General features: G+C 33.2%; 1 protein-coding gene across 2 annotated transcripts in view; it reads left to right on the top strand.

Moving 5' to 3' along the window:
• Window positions 1-269: 269 nt before the first annotated feature.
• Window positions 270-19,705, top strand: part of LOC142342455 (uncharacterized) — a 20,196-nt gene continuing 760 nt past the window's right edge. Inside the window, exons 1-2 of one of the 2 annotated variants that reach the window (XM_075393792.1) lie at window positions 270-487; window positions 10,499-11,137. In XM_075393792.1, the coding sequence (XP_075249907.1) occupies window positions 11,049-11,137 (89 nt within the window). In that variant the 5' untranslated portion in view covers window positions 270-487; window positions 10,499-11,048. Of the gene's footprint in view, window positions 488-10,435; window positions 11,138-19,705 lie in introns of those variants that run through there. The other variant, XM_075393791.1, reaches the window with a different exon arrangement.

Below are 19,705 nucleotides of genomic sequence, written 5' to 3'. Positions count from 1 at the left end.
TTGATCTTAATTTGGTGCTCAAATTCAGGAGATTTTTCATTTGAAGACATAGAAAACTTCAAATCCATAAACAAGCATCATTTAGGAAGATCGTTTCTGGTAATTCGAACTGGGCATCAATTGTCTACTCTTCAGTATTCGATAATTCCTCCCCAATTAATTTCTCTGCCTTAGATAGGGTCGTATTGAGCCCCGCTTGAGGGCTATATGTCTTAAGATAAGAACAAGTACTGTACGCCAGACAAAATCGCTAATTTCAATCATTGAAAATTTGGTTAAGATCGCCTTAAATTCTGCTCTTGGTTATTAAATCCCCTGCTTTTGAAGAGATAAGAGCTGATATTAGAATTGAAACGAAATTTTAGGTTCGTTCTTTTCTGTGCTCGATTTTTACCCAATTTGTGATTTAGCAGATTAATCTTGTTATCCGACTATTATTTATCAGACAAAACTGGCTTAGTAAATTTTCACCAGTTACAGCCGTAAAGTATTGGAGAGAATTGAATTTGTTTTTTGAGAGATTAACTTCTCAATTTTTGATAGAAAAAATCAAGGATTTAAAAGAGTTTTGATTGTTCGTAGAAGAGGAAAAAATTCAAAATTTGAGAAAAAAACCGTGTAATGCACAAAAAATGATAAAAACAAGAAAAGCCCAAGAATTGAAAAGATTTAGCGAATGAAATCAAAAACTCAAAATTAGCAGATGTTTATATCTTCCAAAGTTTAATCGAAAAACACTAAAAGTACTGTTTTTTCGGGGACGAAAAATTGATTTTTTTTAAAAAAATCAGAACTGATGAAAAGTTATAACCAGTTGCAACTGATTTAAAACATTCACTTTTCAATATTAATCATTTTACTGCTAATGATATTATAAAAAACTAAAAATTGTGCATCCGACTTCAATATAGCAAAAAAAACAATATTAAAAAAAATTTTCGAAGCCGCTAGCAATTTACGAAAATCAGCACTTAATAGTCGTTTATTTAAGTCTAGAAAACTAATTAGAATGACACTGACGACCAATTTGGAAATTTATATCACATCTTTAAGAGTGAACTCAGACTTTGGAATTGACCACAAATTCGTAACTTAAAAATTGCAAGAAATTTTACCATTCTCTTCGAAACAGCGTTGAAACGAATATCGAATCCTTATTACGAAACGAATAACGAAAACGAATATCGATAAATTTATTTTTCTGGAAAAAACTATGCTCGACTTCAGCGGTATTGAAAGTCAGTAGTACGGGTATTAAATAGAGTAAAAGATAGCTCGTAGAGGTAAAGTTTTTTAATTCTACAACATGAACAGTCCACCAGTCGGTCAAAACCTTGAAAAATTGTTATTTTAATACCTTGATAGCTCTACTGGTGTATTTCCTTAGACTCTTGTAAACATTATAAATAAAAATCAATAATTTTTTGTTGAAATGGCAAAGGGGGAGAGCCAGACAATGCCTGGATTTTTCGTTGAAATGGCAAACAATTCCCTATTAAGAACATTTTTGAATTTTTGTCTTTAAGACAACCAAGTTGCCCTCTGAGTGGCTGTAAAGTGTGAACAGAGAACACTAACCGTTTGCAATTTTTTATCCAGACTAGCGATTTAAAGAATGCAACAAAAATTGGACGAAATATTGACAAATCGTGGTCAAAATTAGTCCATATGTTAGAATGTTGAGAGGAAACAACCTAATGTAAATTGTTCACAAGATAAGCTTGACATAACTTGACACGAAGCTCTACTTGTTAAGCGTATACTTGGCTAGAGAATTGAAGCCTTGATGAACAAGAAAGAACGTGAGAACGGGTTATAAGAGATGCCCAAGTTCGAGAGCTTAAGACCCGATTGTGTAATGGTTAGCACACAAGGCTTGTAAATACGAGATTGGTCAATTTTCACGGCAGTTGCGCATGCTTAAATTCCTTGACCTCACTCTTGCACTAAAAGAAAAGGAACACAATTAGAGCACAAGTAGAGCAGATTATTAACATGGGCGTTGAAAGCCCAAAAATTGGTTTTATCTGCCTCTATAGTTATTTTCAACAAAAGACTTGGTGAAGATCACAAGCTCCAACAATAACAAGAGCTCACAGATTTGACTAATTTTAGTTGTTTTTTTTCATATTTTTGGGTAATATTACTACTTTGTGCCAAATTAGCTGAAAAATTTGTTAAAATTGTTAACGAGTTTACCTAAAATTTTGGTTGTTAAAGTTTTTGTTCTATAGACAGAAGAGTTTTTTGAATAGGAGACCGATTTTCGTTGTTTTGTATGCTCACATTTTCCAATATTTTAACACGAAATTACTTGAAATTTGATAATAAAAGTTTGCCAAAATTGTCAACAATAGCTGTAGTGATTTTACCTTCCAGGATAGAGGAGAGTTGCTGTTGGTTTAGTCCGAGTGTTTGTGCAAATATTTGGCCAAACTTCGAATTTGAGACCATAATATAAAAGGTGCCAAAAAAATCTTTATAACCCATTTTGTTCAAGATTGCAGAAGTAGAGACCTGAAAAATGCTAACACAATCTTTTTCAACTGCTAAAGAGGGCTTTTTTGGGGCGCTTCCTATAAGAGTCTTTGGAATCAAAATAGAGCCCGTTTATTTGCTAATATAGCTCGGTATGTATCCAAAAGGCACCATTTATTTTTTATTGATTGAAATAAATCGTTTGCCAGATTATCTGTTTTGCAATTATTTAGAACAGTTATATGATTTTTTTCTAACGTGTATTTTCGAGGGCTGGTGTTTTCTCATAGCGCAATCTTAAAAAACGAATTATTTGGACTTTATTTTGGGGCGTTTTCTTCAAATAACTCTTTTTGCAATTTTTGTAATTTTTTATGCTATTTAGTGACAACAATGATTTCAAACCAATGTTCAGTTAATTCAAGTTGCATATATACGAACACCAATAAAAATACATGTTTATAAATGTTTTCAAGGCGTTTATAAAAAATATTGAGAAAATTAAATTGAATTTTTGTGTTTCAGCTACTTTTTTTCTTGTTCCAGAATGAACTAATCTCACGAATCAAAATCCAATTGGCTTCTTAATTTGGTAAGAAGACTTATATCAAGTTTTCATTTGATATAAGTGCTCTTATGATTTTCTGTAAAATTATTTTATCCAAATATCAGTTTAGTTTTAAACTTTGCATCTTTTAGATCATTGTTGTGCCAGCTAATCCGTAACTCAGTCTCAGTAAAAACAGCTCAATCGTTTTTCCATGAAAAAATAAAGTATAATTTCTACAATGTTTTTTTTTACTTTTAACTAATGGGTTTTTGGCTTTGGTGATACGAGTTTACAAAAAACGTTTTGATTTTTATATAATTACCCTTTTTCCGGTTCTTTTTTCATTGCTTGACAAATTATCGCACTAATGAATTGTTCGACTGACGTCTACAGATTGCACATGAGAATAAATTTACTGTTTTATGTTGAAGGTCTTACGGTTTTGACGGCTGCGACACCGTTCTCTCTCAAATTTTGTTAGATTTTTTTTGTTTCACCTGTGTTTCGAAAAAAAATCTCGATATTGAAAGATCTTTGGCTGGAAGGATAAGTGAAACAATTCAATGATTCCATAATCTATCTAATTGTTTGAATGACTTTCAGATGAAACACTTTAAAAAAAATAAAACGTTTTTTGAATTTTTCCCCTCTTTGCTTTATTTTGTCATCATCTAAATGCGTGTCTTTATTGATAGGTATCATTAATTTTTTGCAGGAGTAAACTCTAATTTCCTTGTTGGTTACGTCTTTTGACTGATGTCTTTAGCGCATAGTAAAAATTTTCTATACCGGTCAAAATTTTATGTTCCTTTTGTCTTTGTCGCATAACTTTCTGCAGAAACTGCCCATTGAAATTCAACTGACGAAATGAAATGCTTTCAGTTTAACTCTTTTTTAATGGTTTTCAATATCTTATAGTTTCACGGCTTCAAATTTCTCAGTACTGATTCAGACTCTGCTCATATCATATTTAGCTCGGATACCGTCTGATTCAGACACTGATTGTACTGTGAACTTTAGCAAATTCTGATTTCAAAACAATTGTTCCAGTAGATGTTTCAGGCTCTTATTTGCGACAAAATTCAAGTCCAAAATCTTATAGTTTCACGGCTTCAAAACTGCAGTATCGTAAATTATTTGTTAAAATTTGAGTTTGCTGTTTTTTTTGTCTTATGACTTATTCTCACTAATTACAAGCCCACTTGATTCGTAAAGAGTTCAAATTGAGTCCGTTTATTGGTTGAAAATTTGATTTTTTATCACTTTTGAAAATATTTGTTTTAAAAAGTTAATGAGATTTCTCTCAATTCAGCTTTTACCTTCTTTCTGTTAATAGGTAGTTTAGTCTCCGCAAAAACGAATCGTAACTACTTCCTAGCCAGCCTTAATCCAGTCTTCAAACTGTTTTTTTTCGGATAGAGGATTCTTGGCTGTGGTACTATTAGTTTTCATTTTTAGAAAATGCATTTTCTGATGTCTTAAATTTTTTGACATTTTTCTTTGTCTCCCTGCCAGAGTATGGCACTTGCCGTGGTCCCATTGGCGTTGAAAGATTGCAAAATTGAACCTATGTAATTGTCCAGCGAATAGAATTTAGTGTAAACGGCTGCGACACCCTTTTCTTGCTATAATATTTTATTTTTTTATGAAAAATTTGTGCCTGTTTTTGTCATGTTTTTGCACTCGTGTGACAAAATCTAGATACTGACAAGTCTGAGTTGGTTCTTCAATAGTTATAAAATCACAGGTACCAATTGTTTCTTCAATAAAAAATTAAAAGGTGTAATGATTTCAATTGACAGCTATTGGTTTTAATCACTTAGAAAACAACGGTCAGAAATGTGAACTTATTTTTGATCTTTGCCGTTTCTGCTGTTTTTTTTAAGGATTTATTGCGAAGTCTGATTGAGAACAGGTAATTTTTAAAATATTTTTTAGTAATGTAGAGGTTAATTGCTTTCATTCAGTTGTTATCTGATGCTACTTTGATTTTGTTATTGTGTTTCTCTAAATATTTAAATATTGAAATTGGGTTTTTATTGTATTTTTTTTGTGCGTAGGACACCCCCTTCTGCTTTCATTTTGGTCTGGACTTATCGACTTTCGGTGTGGGACCTCAGCCTGGGAAACCTTCAAGATAATGCTTTAGTAGAGATAGAGTTTTACATAGTTATTAAAATTTTTGCCATACCGCTGGCTTTTTGGTCTGTGTTTCACAGATACGATTGAGCTGAATTACTCGGAGATTTTTTAATCTCAAAGCGTGTGAGATTTATAAGCAAAAATATTATATGAATCAGAAAATGGGCATTTTTTGTGCTCATGGTCTTTGGAAAGTCTTTCAAACAAAATAAGAGATATTTTTCTTATCCATGTCTGCTACGCCGTGAGGTGTTTCTAGGAAGGTATTTAAATCTCACTATCAACGCAACTGAATACGGATCCCAAATTGAAGATGAAGGCAAGAAGATAAAACAATAAATGGGTCCAATTGCAACCAGTTCAAAGGGTTTAGGCAAAAATATCCTTGTTGAGACAAATAGACAAGTATGACAAACAGTAGATGAAAAGAACAAGTTTACCACACATTTTTTAAATTCACAAACACTTGACAGTACTTGACCCAAATTATACGCATAAGTTCAGTACGCATTAAAAGTTTATTGATTGACTTTTCGTTACCTAAACTTTACACCATATATTTACACAATCTAGTTGATATTTAACTTTCAGATTATTTGAGCTCTGGATCATAATTTTCAGAAATTTATCAGTACTGATTCAGACTCTGTTCATGTCATATTTGGCTCGGATATCCTCCGATCGTACTCTGATTTTTTGCAAATTCTGATTTTAAAACAATTGTTCCTGTAGATGTTTCAAGCTCTTATTTGCGGAAAAATTCAAGGAGCAATAGATCTGAAATTTGCTCTGATATAGAGAGATTCAGAACCATTACAGAGAAAATTGTGAAATCTTTCTTTATTAGTACTAAATTTCGATATTAATCAAAAAGTTTCTAAACTAATTTTGATACTGAGTGAATAATAGGTACAAGTATTTTTCTAGTTGGATGAACATAGAAACATTTTTATAATAATTTCAAAAGAGAACATTTCAAATTCTCAACCAAAAATTTCCATTTTGGTTTCAAAATTGTTTTTATCTCAATGATCGTGACTAAGACAAATCAAAAATTCCAATAACAGTGACAACAAAATTATTCAAAGATAAAAAATGTGTTCAGCTTGAAGTCTCTCAACATTTTCTCAAAAATTTATTTAATTCTTATAATCATGCCACATTTATCCTTGCTAACTGTTACTATTTGTCTGTTAATTTCATTTTCAGTTCGGTCCAAAATAAGAGAAATTCTTAATATTGAATTTGCATACTTTCACGTTTTTTACTGTATTGAAGAATTTTTGCTTCGAAAGTTTTCTAGCTATTAACTCTACAATGACGCTATCAAAGATGTCTTCTTCAGTTACGGGCTAACAGTTTTTTATCCAATATCATATTGAAATAATAAAAATAATAACTTCACTTTTTCTACAAATAACAATTGTGGTATGTTCAATTTTGATAGTGAAAATGTCGAAACAGAAGTTGTTCTCACATAAGAAAAATAATCTTGAAAAAAAAAACATTCACTCTCCAAGCGGAAAAACGTGCATTAAAATTTTATCTCACGCCGCTGAATTAACGAAAGCAGTTCTTTTTTGATATATTTGCCATAGTCATAATCGTTGTTAAAAAAATTTGTTAACTCTGAAAAAAACAAAAAATCAGACAATGGTTGCAAGGAGCAGATAACTAAAGACAGCTAAAGAGTTCTAAGGACAGCTAAAAAGTTTAACCGCGCAGTCTCTTCCTGAATACCAAGAAAACTGTATACGCTTTTGAATTTGTCCTTATAAGTGCATCTCAAAAGTTGGTAAAAAACGTTATACCTTTTATGATTTATCTACAAAAATAATTACATCAACACCCACATTAATAAGCTCTGTACAATCTCAGTAATAGATAAACTTTTATGCTCCCCCCAATTTAAAAACAACAAGTAACGAAGAGTGATTAACCGATCATAAATTGCGCTGCAGAGCAAAACAAGGTATCTACTGCCGCAAACCAATTTTAGAAAACTTTTAAATGAAACTTGTGAAGATGTCAATTACTGAGAAGCATATTTGGAAGTCTATTTCAAAAGTATATATATATATATATATATATATAGTATATATATATATATATATATATATATATATATATGTATATATATATATATATATATATATATATATATATAAACATGTATATATACATATATATATATATATATATATATATATATATATATATATATATGTGTGTGTGTGTGTGTGTGTAATTATATATATAATATATATATATATATAACATTAGTGCCTTCAAGTAACTACTCCTTTTTCATTCCTTTTCATCAGTCAATAGAATTACACAATTTTTTATGCTCGTTAGGTGGTGATCAGAAAGTATGCAATTGGATAAATTACGTGATGTGAAACAGAAAACGTAAAATACTCTCCAGCGGAAATTAACTTTGTTTAGTAAAATATTCGAATGAGATTGGCAAATTCTAAAAAATTTTGAAAATCAAAGTTTGCTGCGCAGAAATAATCTCGTGATATCATCTTTCTTTATCTCTGTAAAATTATTATAAACTAATATTTGGATATTCTTTATGCATTTTCCATAAATATTTTCCATTGTTGGGCTAATGTGTGAGTTAAAAACTTGGATTTTGATCTTATTTGTGAACAATGAAAAACTCATATTACCCTAAACTCTAACCGTTAAACTAGGGAAAACTGATTCTCGGACGAAATGTATTCTTTCGACCTAGTCAGTATGTTCCTTTGAAAATTGAGCTTCCATAATAAAAAGAAAAGCTAAATGCAGAATCCTTTTTGAATAAAACAATCCGCGTTTGGAAAGTACTCTCTTGGTGCTTATATTGTTCATGGTTTTTCCCTATTTAAAAAAAGTAGATTAGATCTTTTACGTTTCTGGCACCACAACACAACTGAGTTTTGACGTGTACATAACAAATTTTCGAATAAATTCACATCTTTTTTGACATTTTTTTTAAGAAAACCGGTTTTATTGGCTCTTCAAAATTCAAAAACACCGTCTACGATAAAGGAACGTTTTGAATAGCACAAGATGACTTCCTGCTCTTGAAGAAAAATTTAAATTCTTGCAGAGAAAACGTTATACTGTTATTGTCGAAACTGGGTTTGAGAAGTTTTTGCCTGACGTCACTTTCATTATTTAAGATTTCCGTGAAAAGCTTACAATTGCTTGTCCGACAAAAAAATTAGCGATAACAAGTAACTACTCCCTCAGTTTTTGATCAGTCAGTTGAAACACACAATTTGCTCGGTAGGCGCTTAACAGAAAGTATGCAGTTGGACAAAACCCATGATGTGAAATGAAAAGCGTAAAATGCTCTCCAGCAGAAATCAACTGTTTAGTAAAATATTTGAACGAGATTGCCAAATTCTGAAAAATTTTAAAAATCAAAATTTTTGCTGCGCAGAAAAAATCTCTTGATATCATCTTTTCAAATCTCTGTGAAATTAATATAATATAATTATTGGATTTTTCCTATGCATTTGCCGACATTTTTTTCCATTATTGTTCTGTCATCTGTCTAAACTGTTTCTCTGTCATCTGTCTGAACTGTTTCTCTGCCTTCCCTGGACACTTTAGTAACAATTCTATAAAAGAGCTTTCTATAAAAATTTAGCATCACTCCATATTTTTTAGGGTATTTGGAAAAGTGAGAGTTAAAAATTTGGCTTTTGATCACTTTGTGAACAATGAAAAAACTCATTTTACCCTAACACCTAAATTAGGGAAAGCTGATTGCAAGAAAAAAGTATTATTTCGACCTGTTCACTATTTTCCTTTGAAAATCGAGCTTCAGTAATAAAGGTAAACGCTAAATGCAGAAACTTTTTCAAACAATATAATCCACGTTTGGAACGTACTCTATTGGTGCCTTTATTGTTCATTTCTTTCCCTTTATTGTTCATAACTGAGTTATTGGACTTACATAACAAATTTTTGAATAAGTTGGCATCTGTTAATTGACATCATTTTTTAAGGAAAACAGGTTTTATTGGCTCCTGAAAATTCAAAAACACCGTCTGCAATGTTTTAAATAGCAGGCAATGGCTTCTTGCTCTCTGAAAAAGTTAAAATTTCTCGCAGAGAAAACGGAACACTATGGTTGTCAAAATATGGGTTCGAGTCAATTGAGCTTCAATAAAATAGATAAAAACTTAATTCAGAAGATCTTGCAAAAAACAATCTTCGCCTGGAACGTACTCTGTTGGCGCTTTTATTGTTCATTGTTTTAAAGACAGCTCCAGACATATCTTGATAAAAATTTAGGCCAGTGACTTTATTTCTTGACATACATGAAAACAAATTACTTGCAAGTACCAGTATCCATCTTGACATTTGAATTTTCATTTCACTCTAGATTATTTTATCATGGAAAAATTGAATCCTGGAGCATCGGTGGTACCAAGATACATGGAATGAAAACTTTTCAGACTTTTTGGGTTCAGAAAAGCAGGCAGCTTTGCATTTCGTGAATCACTAACTTTCTCTATAACTGTTTATAATAACAGAGAAATTATTATTATTGCGTGTTAATTTATTTAACCATAGGAGTTGCAACTGGATGTACTTTTATAAAATTTTGATCAATTTGGGTTTAGATATTCAAAAAACAAACAAATTGAACTGAACTTTAATAACTCACCGATTTGAGTTTTTTGCTTTAATTTTTTAAATTTTCAGTACTGATTTGGTAAGGAGGTAGGGGGACGAGTGGATGGAGGGGGGGGGGGGTTCATTTTGAATAAGAAGCGTCAACCTGATAAAGATCATACAATATTCTATAGGTTATCATTTCAAAATCTCTACCTCTCAACAAACAAACAAACAAATCCAATTTCACCTTTCGAGTGGGTAGGTGGTATATTATGACCCACTAATTGGCACTTGGGAAAAGACTCCAGGGCGAATTCTGTCATCCCTCGTGAATTTCTCCTCTTCTCTACCCCCGGAAAGGTGACCCAATTTTATATCATCTAGACATGCTTGTGCGATTTAATTTATTTATTTATTGCTGAGCTCAAAAGTGCAACATCAACAATCTAATCTTTTTGGGATCTTTATGAGCCCCAGTGCCCCCCCCCCCCCTCCAAAGTGCCTTATGCGTACCCCCAATTACAGAGCACAGATCATTACATAGTAAATCTTTATGTGAAAATTTGACACGTGCGCTTGGGGTGCAAATGATATGAACCCTCTATGCTGGGGGGGGGGGGGGGGGGGTTACAAACGGAAAGAATCCCTTTTTTGTTCATTCTCAATTTGAACCACCGAATCGTTGGGTTTATTTTTGTTCAGGTTGTCTGTGCCCCAAATTCAATTTCGGATTGTGTCGCGGCTTTCAGGTTTTCGTAATCTCGGCAGAATTTACTGTTATACAATTTTTTGCCGTCTCAATAATTTACAACTTTTGTTTTTTTGTTTTCACAAATTAACACTTTAAGCTATTAGACTGAGAAAATAACAAACTGTAAATAAAAGTAAACAAAATTGGGTGATTTTTCCCTAGCAGAGCTTTTTGCCCAAGTGTGATAAAAATACTGAAAAAATCAAGCTGAGCTTTGAAGCCATGCTTTCTACTATAATGAAAAATGTCTTTGAAAATTTATTGGCCTACTGCTAAACGGTAATAAATTTCGACCACATTCAAGCCTTACATGTGACCAAATTACCCCCTTTTTGTGAACAAACTCAAGACTGTTTTTTTGTTGTTTCGCTTCCTGGGTTTAATACGCTCGCGCTTAAAAAGTTACCACTACTAATTTAACCGAGTTACCGCCAATCGGTCAAATTGATAAACAGTTCAGTGCTCGGCTGAACTTTAATTAATTTCAGCTTTGATTGAGATATGTTTACTTCAGTTTCTGGAGTGAAATTATTTTTATTTACTATTTACATTCTGACAGTTCTGGCAACAGTTACACCCAGAAACATCTTGTTAGTAAACAATTTGTTTTTCCTCCCTGAAATTTTCTATGCACTCGTTGCCAAAAGTAAATGCTATTTTACATTGTAAACTGCCTGTTTTTGAAGTCAATTTTAGTCAACATCATATTGGTGGTTTCTTTTGATTTTAATATCAATCGACCTCTATTCATCAGAAATTTAGTAGATCTTGATTCAGATAAACTGACAGGCCTGCTCACAAAAAAAAAATTCAGATAGAAGTTGGCCAGTTTTCTGTAAGTAGCAGTGAGTTGAGTCCACGTGAAATATGTTCAACGTGATCATTTAGTTGTTGATCTCACAATGCCAATTTTTGCTTGAACCGATGGGTCATGATCACGTTGAACAGATTTCACGTGGACTCAACTCACTGCTACTTACAGAAAACTGGCCAACTTCTATCTGGATATTTTTTGTGAACAGGCCTGTCAGTTTAAACATGAAATTCACTTCAAAAACAGGCAGTTTAATATGTAAAATTTCATTTTGTGCGTTCATTTTTGTTAACACTTGTAAATCATGCTAAATTCTTTGAGATTAAATCAGTGCCACGAACTGGAACAAATTTTTTTCTGTCTATAGTTGACCTTAATTTGGTTCCAAACCTTCAACAGTTGGGGTTAAGGTCTAAGTATCGATTTGAATTTCCAACATATCCTAACAAATTATCTTTAAATCAATGGTTTCAAGAATGCAGCATTCACATCGCGGTAGCAAAGTGCACGTTGAAAATGTGTCAATTCAGCATAGTCGATGCCATTATGATAGCAAAAAAATGAACTTTGTCGAAAAATATTCAAGAGTCAAAACAAACTGGGTACTCTAAAAACCGTACGTCTAGCTCCAATATAACAATTGCAAGTATGGTTATGGTGGTTCTAATAGACGGAAGGTTATCGGTTTTTAGAGTAGTTAGTACGATGATCAAATTCCCATTTTCTATCTATTTGGCTGTGATATAATCTAATTACAAATTAGAGAATCAAGAGAGAGAAATGGCCAGGCAGTAAAACCGCGACGTAGTTCAACTAATTCAAATAGTTTGCAATTAGAACTGTACGTCGAAAACACGTACATAGCAAAAAAACTTCACCCAGCAATTGTCAAAACTTCTTGCCATACTTATTAGCTCTAACAAAGTTGTTAGACATAATTTGTCGCCCTCTCGCATGTACTATCGAAACCTCTTAACTTTTTCTATAGCGTTTAAAAATTTGTAATCTTTTTTTGATTCTCTGAAAGCGTTAGAACATGATGGCTTAAAACTGAAGGCCATGTGTTGAACACTTGGCGTCACAGTGTCGGAGCACTCATTTCCTAGAGCAACAAAGATTTTTTCTAGCAAATACATATTAGATCGGCCATCTTGATTTGATGCATCATCAATGCGAACCAAAAAGAAAAGGAAGCGATAAAAATCAAAATTGACAAAGTCACTTTTACAGTGTGAACTGTCAGTTTTAGAAATCAGGTATAAGTTACGTGACTCTGCATAATTTCACTGAAAATTTCTGGCATTTATTGACAATTCCGTAGTGGTTCAAGATGTAGAGTCTAAATTTCGAAGTGTCTGCGGCATAGATAGTCACGTAAAGTTTCTTAAGACACAATTCGACGAAAAGACAATAAAATGACGAAAGTCAATGAAAACCAACTTCTGGCTAGGTGTATAACAACATCTGGCGTTATGACCTCTGTGAATGCCGACTTTTGTCATTTTAAAACATGCACGTGTGTGTTCAAATTTCGTTCATTTCTTTTGATTTCATATCACTTGACATATAACAATCAAAAGTGACATGCTATTTGTAAAAAAAACACCAATTAAAAAGGACCAGGTTTTTGTAAGCAGTAGTGTTTTGATTAGAAAAATTTTATCAATTTACTGTATAGACGGAATACTCTATCAATAGAGGAACACATTGAGAGCTCTGAAGATCCACTTTTTGTTTCTTTTGGTCGTAAAATGAAAACGGTTGTTTCCAATATTTTTTATTACAATAAATCTTCATTTTTTCTATTTTCGCAGCAAAAAAAAATAACAATACTCCTCCGCAGAGTTTTTCGGATAGCTTTTACTAATTTGATTGGAAAAAAAGAGAGAGAGAGAGAGAGAATTTGCTAAGAGCGTGCAATAAATAAAGAAAATGGGTAGAAGACTTTTAATCTACTGTATACGTTTTTTTTCAATTTTTATTACTTTCTCCAGTAAAAAGTAACCAAATTGAAAAGGGAATGCGGCAATTGAATTTTGAGATAAATTTTCAAACAAATTTGTGCAGAAAAAATAACGCAACGCTAACAGCATGTGACGCCGCTAAAAATTGGGGCATTTTGACTCAATTTATTTTTACTACAAAATGCGATAGTTGTTAAACAATTTCTCAGAAACTCCTTTGCTAAAAATTGTCTTTACCTGAGCAGGAAAAATGGAAAAGTTGCATTCTGAATAAATTGAACGCAGTAAATGCTTTCTGAAAAAAACATAAAGAAAACTTTTACAGTCAGTTTTTCTTAATGAGTTTTTCTGTAGAGGCCGAAGGTTGTCTAAATCAACAAAATTAATATGCCTTTTTTGACACAGTGCCAAATTAAATCGATATTACAGAGCCAGTCCCAATTTATGAAAGACCACTTTCCACGTTTCAGCTCATCATTTTTGCAAATTATAGTTTATAAAAAGGGTCTTAAACTGTAATGTATAGAAAAGAATATTTTTTTTGCTATTTGGTTTTTTCCAAGCAAAACATTGCTTAAATCTGTAATAAAATAAATAATTTTTCAGTCATGCGTCTGGTTGAGGCAACTGTTTTTTAAACAAGAGCAAGGGAGTTAAAAAAATTCCCAAGCGATGAAGTGTGTACGAATTGAATATTATTCTTCAGAACGCTGAAAGTGTACGAAGTATAATATAATACTCAGTATCAACCTTTTTCAATAGATTGAATTGTACTTACCTTGAACGTCTTTTTTATTGACTTATTTTTTGACTTTTTTCGATTTAATGATATGAGATACTCATGTATAACATTTTAACGCTTTTATTTTGTAGGTTTGAGGAATTTTTTCAAAGGCAGTTCTAATGCGATCTGAAAATCTTCTTTTTAAAATCATCTCTACGAGTTGTATCAAGTTATTTTTTGAGCTCAAATTTTGCAAACATCTGAAAGCCTGGACGATAGTAACATCAAAAAGCAGCACTTAATCATAGTATTTCCCAGACTGTTTTTTACTATGGCTATTTTATGAGCATGTCACTTTTTATACTGCCCACACAAAAAATCAGTCTAAAACATATCCCTTTCTGAAACAACTATGAACAGGTAAATACCAGTTCTGTGGTTTGTCATGATAAGAACATTTTTCAATCCTTCGAACTAGTTGTTCAGAACAAAAACGTCCAAAAACAGACTGTTCAGTGGGAAAAGCCTAGAAGTGCTCTTGTGAAAAAAGGGATATAACAATGAATTGAGTATTAATTATCATAAAGGAACTCCTCAGACGTATTTTATCGCATTATAAACATAGTACAATGAAATCTAGTAATTAATTAATTAATTAATCCGGGGGGGGGGGGGGGGCGCATTGGTTACAAATGAACAGATATAAAATGATTAGAAATAATAAAGCAAATTATAGAAAAAAAAATTGGTACTTTGTAGCAGGCCAAACAGAGGAGCCATGTCCACCGACATGGTAAAGACAAGTAGTTTAAATAATGAGCCATGAGTCACATCAGTTTTCTTCCGTCGCCAGCCATGTCCTCCGAAATAGTCTCCACCTGAATGACATTTTGCAAACAAATTCTTGCTGTTGAAGTGGATACATGCCTTCATCTTTTTGCTTTATGAAACCTCCCTTTCAATTACTAAAACTTTTTGAATCTAGTCCTCTATATGATTCGTTAAGATGAACTAAAACAAAAACACAAACAGGTGAGCAAATTTTTTCATTATTAGCTACCCCATACTTTGATCTTTATGTACAATGTAAACGTAACGATGGTTTTCGTCTTAATTTCACCCATAATAGGGTAGAATTTTGTAGATCTGCATTTTTAAAAAATAATTTGACTGGAACGGTAAACTGTTCTTTCTATTAACTGAGATGTTATTTTTTGATTAAGGATCTGTACAACTTAATTGCTGCTCTCAAATATCCTTCATTTAGATTATTGACGACCAATTCACCCCCACCGTACTGATGTAAGCCACCCAAGAAAACTCAGGAAAAGAAAATATATGCCCAGACCGTCGTATCATAGCATATCAGTACTGAAATATTGCATTCCAACTGTATATTACCGGTGCAGAGCTGTATCCGTTTTTGTTGAGTTAAAACTAAGGGATTCCTACAAAATTTTATTACAATCTGAAACAAAAACCATAAAAATCCGCAATTTCGGTTCAAATCATTCAAGTTCCGGCACTCGGCGTGTATTTTTTGGTTCTGGCGTGTATTTACTGGTTTTGGCGTTTTTTGCTAATCTTAATACGTTTCTTGCAACGTTTTAACATTGTAAGTCATCATCATGATCAAAAAGTGCATCGCCACAAATTTCAAAGTTTTGTTTGAAAATTTCACAATTTTTCATGATTTTGCTATGAACATCATGGGGATCAAAACCAAGAACTCTCAGTCTTTTTTCAGAAAAAAAGATGCGAAGAGACTGCACATAATGAGAGAGCAGTATACTCTTAGGATACACTGATACAGTACTGGGCCGACGATATACAATTGGAATACAATGTTTCAGCACTGATATACTATGGCACTAGGGTCCGGGAGTAAAAAATAAATAGAAATTCCAGTGAGTTTAAAACCACCATTTCCTGCTATAAATCAATTATGCAGAATTGCGTACATAAACATATACAAGAGTGTACTTATACATCTATATGTGAACAAAAATATTGGTGTTCAAAAATTTAGCAAAAACTTCACCGTTCCGCTAAATTTTCTGTGTTAAGAGATTAATACAAAAATCTTCCGTTAAAAGAACAAATTGTTATTATTCTTCCCATACATTTTAAGTTTCATTCAAACATTTGTCGCATCCCATTTTCAGTTTTGTGATGAAATTATATGAAAGACACCCTTACCAGTTTGTCTTTTTTAAAATGAAAAGCAATAGTTTGAACAAACGCATTCTGGTGCGCAAAAAGGCAAACTTTTTTTGTTTTCCGTACATGCTCCGCAACCTATAAAGAAACAAATTGAGGAATATGTTCAATATTACTCTTAAAACCTCGATTACAATATTCTTGCCCAAACAGGGTCAAACTGCCTGAGCTGTGCCAGTCATAATTTAATCCCTTCCAACTAGTTTCGGAATTAAGTATGGCTAAAGTTGAATTGTATTCTAATGAAAAGTTTATTGCAACAAATGAAAGATCAAAAAAAGTATTAGCAACTGAGATTTAGAAATATTAAATGCTGAAAGATGACTGCCGTAGCATTGGATGCCCTGGTCGAGGTGTCAACGCTAAAAACGCTAAAAAATTTAAAATTTGCGGTGAATTTGAGAAAAAGTGTAAGATTTACAATCAATGCGATGCATGCGGTGAAAAAACACTTTTAAGCGGTGAAATGTTTTTTTTCACCGCTTAAGCGGCGAAAGAAATTTTTTCACCGCTACCAGCAGAATGCGGTGAAAAAAAATTTTTTTACCGCTAAAATCGCAAATCTTACAAATACCGCTAATTTCAACGCTTATCTTAAATTCACAAGAAATATTTTTGAAGTAAGTGACAGATGCCGCAGTGGAATAAGAAGTTGTTGACATACAGGTGAGAGGTTCGAACCCGCGTACGGCAGTTTCTTTTTGCAAGAAATCCCATGAAAGCGGTGAAAAAAATTTTTCACCGCTAAAAACCGAAAATCTTACAAAAATTCACCGCATTCAACGCTAAAAGATGCGGGCGCTTTGCGGTGAAAAAAGTTTCTTTTCACCGTTATTCACCGCTAATCTTGCATTATTTTTTGACCAAACCTCGACCAGGGTGCTGCAATGGGATCACCGTAAAATTTCGGAGCACAATTTTAACAGAAACTGTATCAAAAAAATTGATCAGTTATTAAATACATCAGCGTACTTCAAAGATCTAAAATGTGCTCCTTTCGCACTGCGCAATTGGATAGATGCTCCAAAAATATGTGTTCACGATATGACACTTCTGACTGGCTGGAGAGCTAAAATATTGGGAAACATTGGGAAACAATTGATGGCATTCCAACTAAATCAATCATTAAATATGAGTAGTGCTTGCGTCAAGCACGCAGGCGGTTAAGTGAAAACAGACCACGTAGGCTCTTTAGCTCTTTAAATGACCTTAATAGCCCAATTTTTAAATGGACAAAACCCAACCTAACAACAAATTAGGTGAAAACAAATACAGACCTACAAGATATTAAACTCTCTCAAAAACATGAAAAAAAACAAGATTGTGTTGCCTTGAAATGTCGATTAGGTGTCCAAATTTACGATACGGAGAGCAGTTTACCTAATGTATTTATTGTAGAACTCGAAAGAGCAACTCTGGCCAGGAGATACATTTTTACTTGTTTTAAACCAGACTTGGAGCCCTGTTTTATTTCTCCACTGCAAACTAGTCTACATTCAGATGCAGCAAGGAAAAATTGGTTTGAATAAACACCAACTGAAGAAATAGATGTAAAGGAAACCAATTTGTCAAATTAAAATTACTTCCAATATTTAAAACAAACGTTTTCGAACTTTACGCTCATCGTCAGGTTAAAACTGTTTTACAAATTGTTAAAAGATAAAATGAATATGTTTTTACATTTGTCTGAGACGACAATTAAAACAATTCTAGGAACTATTCTACAAAATCAATCGAAAATTTTTCCCTATATACAATATTTAGCCTATTTACAACTCATATTTACATCTGTTATCAATTTATTTAAAAACATTCTTATTCCGGATTTTTCGATTTTGGCCATGTTCTTGTATTTTTAGGGTTATTCCGAATTTGCCCTAACCATAAGTATCCCTCTTGTGGAGGTTTTGCAATTTTCGTTTTGTCATGCACAAAATGTTTTTTGCCCTATGTGTTCTCATCTAGTCAAAATTCTGATTTGAACTAATATTTTAGCGTGAGTTCCCTCCCCCTATATTTATCGCGTGTGTTTAGTGCCGGCTTCAGCTTGCTGATATATATAGCTTCGGTAATCATTAGTTTTTCTACTGTCCGACAGGCGTCCAGAATTTTCCAATCAATGTCATTCGTGGCGACACATTCAACCAGATTTTGACCCACCTGTGAATCCTTCTTTTGATGTTCTGTTATCCTTGTGGTAACATGCCGGCTTGTTTGCCCAACAGAGATGGATCCGCATCCATTACATTTAATCTCATATACCACGTGAGATTTCAAGTCTCTATCGAAAGATGATTTCAGGGTGGGGAGGCACGATCTTAATTTCCACGTTGTAAAAACTACTTGCAATTCGCATAGTTTCTTCAGTTTGCTTGCAAAGTTTTGAGTAAGGTTGCCTCTGTATTGTAGAAAAATAGTTGGCTTATCATTAGATTTAGTCTTGTTTTTTTTGATGGTCTCTTGGTGTTGTTCTTAATTGGTCTTTACCGCCACTTATTGTCTTTTCTAGAGTCTGATTCACTATTTTTGAAGACCATTCCTCTGGATATTGGTTTTCGGTCCAGCAAGTTTTGTTCTTTTCAAGAGCCTGATCGAAGGCCAACCCAATTAAAGGTTGCATTAAAAACCCTGTGAACAGCCCCTTGAATCACATTTTGCTTATGCTGAAGCGGTGCACAGCCGCGAATATTCAGTATTATTCCAGTGTCAGTTGGTTTTGATACCAATGACAGGTGATATTATGTTTGCTGCTCACATTTACGTTAATGTCAAGAAAAGCCAAATCCCCATCCATGTTCACTTTTTCTAAGGTAAATTGCAGGTTGTTGTGTAATGAGTTTGCAAATTTTAAATACTCATCCGGGTCACCACGAACCGTGCAGATAAGATCATCCACATACCTTTTAAACAATTTCATTTCCTTATCATGCCCCACTGTCTGTTGATTGCTGCAATAAGTACAAATCCAAACAGCATCCTGCATGTTGGCGTATTCCTCATTCGATATTTTTTTGGCATCTTGCATGAAATCAGTTTTTGCATGACTCACGTCTTTCAAGACTCACTGCATGAATCACTCTTTCATTTTTTTGCATGACTCACATTCTACTCCTTTTCCTCGGTAAGTCACTCTCCGGTTACAGTCTTTGCACTTCAGGTTTTGGTCGGATCTGGAAAAGTTTTCACTGAGCTCCGGTTTTTGCAGTGATGCCTCAAACGATTTCATCCACACGTTTGCTAGTATTACAGCCAGTGATGCAACCATAGTCAACCATCTGATTGCACATACCAGATCCCATTACATTTGAAATGAACATTTGTCACCGCAAGCTTTAGCAAACTTTTCATGGCGGACCTTGGGATATCTCGAGCTAGGTTGCTGGAGAAAGAGAAATTTAAAATCACCAGTCACAATCGGACAGTTATCTTGCAAGAT

The sequence above is a fragment of the Convolutriloba macropyga genome, chromosome 7 (genome assembly GCF_964194025.1).
Source record: "Convolutriloba macropyga chromosome 7, txConMacr16.3, whole genome shotgun sequence".
NCBI classification, from domain to species: Eukaryota; Metazoa; Xenacoelomorpha; order Acoela; family Convolutidae; genus Convolutriloba; species Convolutriloba macropyga.
This window is presented reverse-complemented; position numbering and strand designations above follow the sequence as displayed.